Source organism: Gossypium arboreum, chromosome 3 (genome assembly GCF_025698485.1).
Source record: "Gossypium arboreum isolate Shixiya-1 chromosome 3, ASM2569848v2, whole genome shotgun sequence".
Classification (NCBI taxonomy): domain Eukaryota; kingdom Viridiplantae; phylum Streptophyta; class Magnoliopsida; order Malvales; family Malvaceae; genus Gossypium; species Gossypium arboreum.
In genome coordinates, this window is record NC_069072.1 from 10,127,136 (window position 1) to 10,137,583 (window position 10,448).

Genomic DNA, 10,448 nt, shown 5'->3' on the forward strand with positions numbered 1-10,448 from the left:
AAGGTAAAGTATATTTATGGTCACTTTTGTTTAACTTATGTTACATTTTAGTCACTTATGTTATAGTGTTGTAACATTTTAGTCACTGAGCCGTTAACGGTGTAATGGTAAGCTGACGTGACACGTTAAATCTTTATTTCAAATAAAAATTTTAGGTTAAATTATGCAATAGCTCCCTATATATATTTTTGTTTTGAGTAATTTAATTTTTTTCTTTTATGTTCTTTAAACTTTACTCTCTTTTTTTTTTTTGTTTCTTCCTCTATTTTCTTACATTCTCTATTTCCTTTAACATATCAAGAAGTCAAATTGACAGTGATGAAAGAAGCAAGAAGTCAGAAGCCATTATTGCCTATAATCAAAACCCATAAACCCATATCATGCTTCTTTATTCATTGCCAATTCGACTTTCTGATGTGTTAAAAGAAATGGAGAAAGTAGGAAAATAGAGGGAGAAGTAGAAGAAAATGGAAAAAAAAAGTTAAAAAAACATAAAAGAAAAAAATTAAATTGCTCAAAACGAAAAAATATGGAGATCAATTGTTAATTTAACCTAAAATTTTTATTTGAAATAATGATTTAACATGTCATGTTAACTTATCATTACACCGTTAAAGACAATTAACGGTTCAATGACTAAAATGTTACGACACGATAACGTAAATAACTAAAACGTAACATTTCAAATATAAGTGATTAAAACGTAAATTAAATAAGTAAAAGTGACCATGGCTGAGTTTACCCAAAATAAATTTGGTACTAACTATTAATTATAATAAATAATTATTGATGGATTTAATATTTAATAAAATAATTAAAAAGTATAGAGGATAAATTTTTTTTTTTATGAAAAAGCCATAAGCGGCTATCAACCATATAATGACTACTAACTAGAAGGACGCATTAATTTGAGAATGGTTACGTATTCTAAACTTTCATACTGACAGGTGCTTTATCCCACATCAGCAAGTTGCCATTCATTGCCTACTTGAATCACCTCATCATCAGTCAAAGCATCCACATTGTAATTATATTTAGCGGGGCCTAATGTGTGAAAAGTATATGCGATGGTCAACTCTCGACTACGCCTTTGGATGTGAATTAGAGCCGGGTGTAAAAGAAAAGCAACCTCCATCACATTCTATTCCTTCTAACCAAACTCTGCATTTAATCCCATCATATGGCTGTTTGCAACTTGCATTTCACCCCTTTGCTCCAAATCAAGGAAAACTATTCTTTACGAATTACACCCAAAGATCCCCCATTTTCTCTTCTCCATTTTATTTATTATTATTATTTAATACCAAGGCCACTCCACTCACCATATATATATATATCCGCATGTAGAAAATGGAATAGTATATTCTATGCTGACTTGGAGACCCCAACGTGTTGCGCCTTGGGGAATTCATGCATAATATATAAATATCATGTAGCTCAAGATCATATGTCTGGACAAGCTAAAATTGAAAAGAAAACAATTAAGATAATCAACTTTCACTGACCAAGAAAAAAACAAGGGACAAAAAGGTCTGCTACAAGAGCAAGAAAAAAAAAAAAACACCCACCACATACACTGTATTACTATAACAGACGGTCAATTCATGCACAAGCACAAAGCAGTTAAAAAAAACTCACGGTAGCTTTTGTAGCAGACCTACCATCACCTAGCCCTTGCCATAAACAAGGGCATCATCCTACATAAAATAGAGACATTAACATTCCTTTGTTGCTATCCACTGCCACAATTTGTTATACACCTACAAAGTTTCAGTTCAAGTGGAACTCAACTAACCAGATCCTTGGTTTTAGTTGGTGTTTTGATCAGTTGATAAGACCAACCTGTCCAAAGCATCCAAGACATGCCTCATGGTTGGTCTCCTTTCGGGGCTGCTATGCACACAAGCCATTGTAATCTTGAGAACTGCAATTATCTCTTCCTCTTTATCTGCATCGGGAGCTAAGTAAGGATCTAAAACATCTGAAAGTGGTTTCTTCTCTTCAATGCATAGCTGGATCCAATTAACAAGATCCATTTCTGAGGTACCTACATGAACCACAGGTGACCTTCCCGTGATCATCTCTAGCAAGATTACACCATATGAGTAGACATCCCACTTCTGTGATGGTTTCACCACTTTCAGGGCTTCAGGAGCTTGGTAATAAGACCCCAAGTTCGAGTAGAGTGGAGCAGCTTCGGCGGAAGCACTCTTTTGTAGTCTCTCTAGCGGTTTATCTGAAGGTATTCGGTTAGATTGTGTGGTTGGGGACCCCCCAGCAATATTGGCAAGCCGTCCAAGTCCAAAATCAGAAATGTGGGCTTCCATGTTCTGGTCAAGTAATATATTACTCGGCTTCAAATCTCCATGAACATATTTTTTGGGGCTGAACTCGTGCAGATAAACCAAGCCTTTGGCCACACCCTTGATGATTTTAAGTCTAACAGACCACGATAATGGTGTGAATGATGCCATCCCCGCCTTCCCTGGTAGTGATAAGAAAATGGGGACAATCAATACAAAAGATGAACGATAGTAATGGAATGAAAATTATAGTACTTAAAGAAAGCCAGGTGAAACATACCATGCAATGCAGTGGCAAGACTTCCATTAGGCATGTAATCGTAGATGAGAAGCTTCTCATCAACTGACCAATAATATGCTCTTAGAGTAACAATATTAGGATGCCTCAGCTTTCCAATAGCTTCTACCTCTGTCTGAAATTCCTTAAACCTCTGCGAGCCTCCTTCACCCAATCTTCTCACAGCTAAGGAAAGTCCATCTTCAAGCACAACCTTGTACACGATACCGATGCCGCTCTTCCCCAAAACAAAAGCAGAAGCTTTAAGCAGCTCATCCAAATCGAATGCCACCTGTGTATCCAGTGGTACAAGATCATATTGCTCTACGTTTTCTGATAAAGTCTCGGATTCATCTTTTCTGAAGCAAAAACACTCCTTTCCCTTCCTTCCCTTCTCAAAACCATAGCCATGGTCATCTTTATCCTTACTACATGGGCAGATCCTTGAATAACAAAAGGAAAATAGCAATCCAACAAGGCATATTCCAATTATATCACTCACTATTATAGCAATAACAGCTCCTTTACTGAGTCCTCTCCCTCTCTCGTATTTACCTTCATTGTCATCTGACCTTCCGGGTGGGTAATTACTAGGTAAAAACGGATATGAAGAAGGTGAATTTGCACCTGGAGTATCTGGAGAACAGGGGTTCCTCAAAGGAGGGCCACAAAGCCCAGGGTTCCCTAGAAATGCAGTAGGTCCTCTGTTCATTAGAGCACCATTTTGGGGTATTGGCCCACTCAAATTGTTAAATGTAAGATCAATGTAAACCTTCTCAGGAAGATTTCCAAGGCTAGCCGGAATGTGACCGGCGAAAAGATTGTGTGACAGATCAACAGTTCCTTGCAAACTAGACAGATTTCCCAAGTCGCTAGGAATTGAACCAATGAACTTATTGAAAGAGAGATCAAGTTTCTCAAGAGAGACCAAGCCAGTCCCAAACCCGTCTGGCAGAGAACCAGTGAAATTGTTCCGGCTGAGATCAAGGGTCTTTAGTCTCTTGCATTGAACAATTGATGAGGGTAAGGACCCATTAAAGAAATTATCAGACAAAGCTAACGTTTGAAGATATTTAAGCTTCCCTATGTCTTTAGGCAAAGACCCAGTTAAGGAATTCCCATAAAGAACCAAACTCTGTAACCCTTGAGCTTCAAGGAGCTCAAAAGGCAAAGTCCCAAAGAATTTATTGTTCCTCAAATTTACATGGCGAAGATCAGATAAAGAGCCTAAAGAAGAAGGAAGAAACCCATAGAGTTTCTTCTTTGGAATGCTAACAGAAACAACCCTTTGTTCCTTGCATGTAACCCCATTCCATGAACAAGGGTTGTCATCAGAAGAGTTCCAGTTACTTAGAGACCCTTCAGGGTCCTCGTAGATGGACTGCTTAAACGATATGAGAGCATACCCTTCATTGTTCAAACAAGTCACATCATCATGAAAGTTCAAGACAACAAGAACCACCAAAACCCAAGAAAGCATATCCACAGAACAAAAGGAGAAATTAAGAATATATGACCGTTGGAAAGAAAATGTTGAAAATGCAAAATCTTTGGGTTCAAAGGCCTTACCTTTCTGTCTACCTGGGGAAAAGAGCAAGTAATGAAGGAGAAAGCTTGGAAAGAGATAACAATGGAGACTCAAAAGAAAGGGAGAAGAAGAAGGGGGAGGAGAGAGACAGAGTGTGGTGAGGTAGGACTGGTAAGAAAAAAGAGAAAAGAGTGTATATTATATGTTGAAGAATGGAAAAGGTTTCAGCTTAGCTTGCAAGACCTTGGGAAAATAGATGAGAAAAACTTTTACTTAGCTAAAGTTATAAAATAAAACAGGGAAAAGAAAAGGTGAAAGCTGGTGAGAATTGATGAATACTACTGATATACATTCTTCTTTTTATTGCAATATATCTCCAATCTATTTTATCATGATATTTTCCAAAGGAACTGTTGTTAACTTGTGATTAAATTTTGGTATTACTTTTTATTTTTCATTTTATTTTTAGATTATAGGTAAATTTATTTTTCTTTTATTAAGTATTGAATTTTTCATTCAACTTTAATTTTGAATAATTTAAAATAAAATTTAACAAAATTGTAATATTTTTCAAAACAAAATATATTATTTAATAAATTAAACTAATAAATTAATGAAAAATACAAAAATGAAAAAATACAATTTTATTTTATAAATAAAGCTAGACCTTTTTCCAAGACTTTTTCATAAAATAAAATTTCTATGTTAATTTCTGCAATTTTAATATTTATATAAATCAATTTATTATCACTTATTAAAATAAAATGTTTGAAAGACCCTTTTTTTTTAATTTATCGTGAAATCATAAAAAAAGTAATGTTGAGTATAAAATTTAATTTAAAAATTAAAATCGGGTAATAAAATACAAATAAAATTAAATTTTAGTTTTAAATTAAATTTGTTAATAACTTTATATAAGAGAAACAATAGAAAAAATCCAAGTGGAAACAGTGGCATACAAAGAAAAAGTCAATAGTTGCTTTAAACTTTTGGATTTTTGGTCATCAATCTCATTTATATATAAATAGTTAATTAACTGTTCAATAAAATCAAAATGTATGTATAAATATTAAGTAATGGTATATAATTTGAATTCAAATTACTCTAATCAAACTTCATCCTATTATTATAATTCATCCAACATAAAAAAAAAAAATCAAAATGTTTGTAAGATTTGGTATTTAATGCAAAACACATGAATAAATTCAATTTCAAGTGTGGGAACAGACAGGGTTTTGTAAAATACAAGTGGGGGAAGCAGTCAGTATTCATCATTACCTCCACATTTCTCATTATCGGTTAAGGGAACATGTTTTATGATTATGCTCACTTTCTGCTTTCATCTTCCACAATACTAACACACCAAAATAAATGTTTTCATAAATTAATGAAGTCTAAATACCTCTACTAATAGTTGGGGTCGAGTTGGATTTTTGGATTTAGATTTCATTCGATTTAAAATTTTATTTTAAATTTTAATCTAAATTAAATATGTTAAATTCGAACTTTATTAGGCTTACTTAATTATTTTAAATTATTTTTATATAAAAATAAATTTAAAAAATATGGTACATTATATATATTTAAATAATATTAAGATAGTTACAATTTAGGAAGTAAATACATCTACAATAATAACAAAATTAACAATAAAATAAAAGTTATATAATATCCAAATAATAATAATAATATAATAGCAATATAATAACGAAACGTCTAAAACAACAACAAAGCAACAATAAAATAGCTGATTCGGATCAGGTCAAGTCAAGTAAAAACTCCTATTCGAGACCCAACTCGTTTAGAAACAGACATTACTTTTTGTCCAATACCATTTTTTCAAGTCTATATTTTTACCTAAATTTTCTCACTTTTCAAAAAACCTTCATACTTAAACATATAACCCAACCGGTATAAATATACATAATTAGTGGTTTTATTAATTTTGTTGATGATTTTTTAAAGAAAATTCTATTGAAAGTACATTAGATAAGGTATATTGTTACAAAATTACAACAATATTTTTAAAATTTTCATATTATTATTTTAATAATTATATTTCATATTTTATTTATATAAATTATGTGTCAAGTTTAGATAAATTAAAAATTTTAACTGCTTATTTTATATAAAAATTGACCATTAAATATATATCATATAAATAATATTCTAAATTAATATGATAGTGAAATTATTAATATAAAAATATAATAGTATTTCAATTTTATATTAGGATAATATTATAGAAAATAAATTATTTGCTAATTTTTGTTATTATTTTTAAGGCTTTAGAAAAGCAGCCTCTTATGATAATTTATAAAAATATTAAAGGAAAAAAAGGAAAACTGAAAATCGAAATACAAGTTTGATTGTCAAGCCAGGATTGGACATGCCATCTAATTACCCATTAAGTAAGAAACGGTCGTGATGTATTGTAAGCAGTGGGGGCCAGTACGTACACCTCTCGAATGTTCTCCACGTGTACAATAGATTGGTTTCCTCCATGCCTCTCAGCGTCTTTCATTTTCACTTTCAATTTATCGTGAGATTTTAGGAAAAGGATGATAAATTGGCATGTGAACTTAGAGTGGTAGCTAGCCGTTTGTCAGTGTGGGGGCTATCAACTCTGAAGGCTGAACCCCACTTCCATGTTTTTTCGGTTCATCCTCATACCCCCCAAACCCTTGTCATAGGCTACGTTGGAAACTACCTTCACAAATTTTGTAATTAATCCGATCGTATTATCGATTTTCAATTTAATAAAATAATACATAAACTATTTTTAAAAAATTATATAAAAATTCATAATAAGTTGAATTGGTTCAACTATTTTATTTATTTCGATATTCAATTTATTACCAATTGATAATGGTTCGTGTTATTTCTTATTATATATCATCGATTCGACGATCAATATTAAATTCAACCGATCAGGTCAATCCAATTTGGACAACATTGACTAAAAGAGAAAACGAAGGTAAAGTTATGATATTGATCTTTATATAGAGAGAGAGAGAAACTATGCCATACAAAACTTGTGAAATCTTCTAGACTCCATAAATAAGTTTAAAATATGACATATATCTCATGAGTATATTAAAAATAAATAAAAAATTTAATATATAAACAAATGTTTTATCCATTAATTAGATTGTATTGTTTTAAAAAAATATACAAAAAGGAGATTCAAAGAGTTCATGCAAAAGCATAGGCGAACAAAACAAAAATAATAAGAATTCTTCAAAAAGGTCTTAAACCTTTGAGATTAGTTAGAAATGGTACTAAGTGACCTTGTCATCAGGAACAAAGTCCAATTTGAAAGCTAAAGCCTTAGTTAGGTGCCAACCACCATTATTTGCCTTTATTGTGTTGGCAGTGACAATGATATTATTCTTAGTGCGAAAAAAGGAATCGATGATATCAATTCACAATAACAATACCATGTTAAATCACACAGTTGCTAATTAATAATGTTTGACTAGAAGTACTTGATTGTAGTGATCACTTTGGTTGCCATTGTGATGAACAAATAAAATAGAGTAAACAAACGACACTAAGGATTGTTTAAACAATTCGACTTCCTTACGTCTATGGAGTTTAGCTCAATGAGTAACTTCACTATCTTTAATCCTTAATGCAACAAGTGAATCAAGTCCTATCACTCTCCGAGTATAGTAACCTCACTTTTGTATCTTAAAGACCTAAGTCACTCACTTCTAAGTTCTCCCTGTAAGAACTTAGGTTCTAAACACAGATAGTTTACTCTCAAATGCATCACAAACATGTTTCTTAATGAAAAATAAAGTGCTCTCAATACTCAGTACATAAACCTATAGAGGTCTTTCAATAAATAAGAGTTCTCAAGACTTGTTAACATACTAGAGATCAATTACAATTCAATCTTTTAATAATAGTACCTATAATATAACAAAATACGATATACTAATAAAGACCAATGTAAAGTGGACTATTTGAATATATACCTTCAATGCTCCCTAATTCGATCTTTACAATCCAAAGGATTCGATATACATGATCCAATTTAATCCAATCTTCAAGGTAAATTTCTTCAAATGAATTGATCTTAAAAGTCGGGCTTTTATACATCCACAATATCAACACCATTCAAAGCACAAATATTTTGTTTCAATAAATTGCTAACTCCAAATATGACAAGTAATAGACAAATTGTCACAGTGATAGTAGAAGTAACGTATTCAAGTGGCACTTAGCTAGTCACTCAAAAAACTTACCTCAACATACTACATAAACACAAAGATGAAACCCTTACACCGACGAAACGACATAAAACCTCAAACTCAATAAGCAAAAGTAAATATAATGTCATTTTCCTTTGACTAAACATCTATTCATATACCATTCATCTAAGGTCAATTGGAACTAGTACTAGGTGACTCTGTCATCAGGAACAAAGTCCAGGTCGAAAGTAAAGCATTAACTAGGTGCCAATCACCGTTATCAACCTTTGGTGCCTTGGTAGTGACACTGATATCATTTTTGGAGCAAAAAAGGGATAAACAATATCAATTCACAATAATAATACCACATTAACACAAAGATGAAATTGTAACGACCTAAAAGTCAGTAGTGTTGAAAAATATAATTTTGAAACCCCATTTCTGTGAACCGAGCCTGTAAATATTTTTATTAAATATTTACAAAGTTATTATATTAGTGAATTGAATTTTGAATAGGTAATTTTATCGAATTAATGATTAATTAATGTTTAGGGACTAAATCATAAAGTTCAATCGTTATAGATTTTTAATTAGAAAATCTATTAAAGACCTAAATTGAAATTAACTAAAGGTCTAAAATTTGCAAATAGACCATGTTGGAATTCATAATGGTGGACAGCAAGGATTATGTATGTATATAAATAATTAAAATTAAATTTTAATTAATAAGTTAAAGTTAATTAACTTAATATAATAAACATAAAAATAGAGATAATGGATGAAAACAACGTTTTCATCATGTAGCACCCCAAACCCGGACTAGACATTATGGTCGAATCTGGAGATGCCACATGATAGCGTTTGTAACTAAGTTGTTACGTTAAAATAATTTTTCGTTTGTTTACACTTATTAACCTCAAAATCATGACTTATCTAGTCATTCGTTTTTACACATTTAGTTACAGAAGCTTTTAAAAATTGTTTGGAGTAAATTGCGTTTTTAAAGAAAACTTTACCTTTTTGAAAAAACTGAGTTTTGAAACGTCTTAGCAGTTATAAATCCATAAAAATAAATAATAACCCAAATTAAGTAAAAGTCTCAGAAAATTCGCAATTTATATCAAAAATTACCCCAGAGTATAATTAAAAATTAAATACCCAAAGTTGAAGTAAAAGTTTAGGTTTGTGTGGCCACCTCCAAGTCCTCCGCTGCACCGATTAGTCAAATTTAGGGATTACCTGCACAGAATAAGCAGAAGGGGTGAGTTTACGTAAACTCGGTGTGTAATTCCCCGTGCAAACAAACAGACAAGATAGAAATAAACTCAGTCTAGGCTAAGCCCTTTTCAGTATCAATGACAGCATCATTTAGGGCTTTAGCCCATCTCGATATAAAGCGATCATGCATTTGGGCCTGCCCATTACAAGATATCGAATCAAGACACTAGCATTATGCGATAAACAAGTCCTACCCAGCCAGCCTCTACATACCATCTCCGTCCAACCCTATACTCCAGGTGGGAATATAATCAACCCACCTATCCCTACACTCTAAAATAGTAACAGAAGTGACACTAGACAGTAATTTGCAGCCGAGCTGCCAGTATATTAGGCTTAAAGCCTTTCAGTACACTTCCTCCACATATATTATCCCATCCCTATGCAATGTAACATACAGTCGTGGCATATTATCATATAATCAGTACAGTGTCCTAATCATGCTCAGTAAACAGTCATACATATATTACTCAGTCAATTAGGGATTAAAGCATTGCTTACAATCCCACAGTAGGTTCACAGTCGAATCGGGCGACCCGTGCAACCTTATCAAACAAATCAGTAAATTGGGCTCACAAGCCTATGTGATCTGCCAGTGTGGGCCCACGCACTCATGTGGCCCACACAGTCTAACTTGGTCGAGCCCGTATGTCACACACGGCCCATCTGGCTATCACACGGCCATGTCATAGGCGCACGGTCTGGCTCATCGACCACACGCCCATGTTCCGTCATACAGCCTACCACATTAGCAACCACACGCTCGTGTGGCGTCGACAAAATACTTTTTTGGCTTTTTGTCGATCCTCATTTTTAGTGTTTCGGGTACACACCTGGTATCGTTTTATTGCGAAAACACTCCT

General features: G+C 32.7%; 1 protein-coding gene across 1 annotated transcript; it reads right to left on the reverse strand.

Moving 5' to 3' along the window:
• Positions 1-1,466: 1,466 nt before the first annotated feature.
• On the reverse strand, positions 1,467-4,433 carry LOC108457167 (receptor protein kinase-like protein ZAR1). Its single transcript, XM_017756063.2, has 2 exons — positions 2,584-4,433; positions 1,467-2,485 (listed from the first exon to the last, which is right to left on the reverse strand). Exons 1-2 carry the CDS (start codon positions 4,058-4,060, stop codon positions 1,809-1,811), a joined length of 2,154 nt encoding a protein of 717 aa, XP_017611552.1. The 5' UTR covers positions 4,061-4,433; the 3' UTR covers positions 1,467-1,808.
• Positions 4,434-10,448: the final 6,015 nt, after the last annotated feature.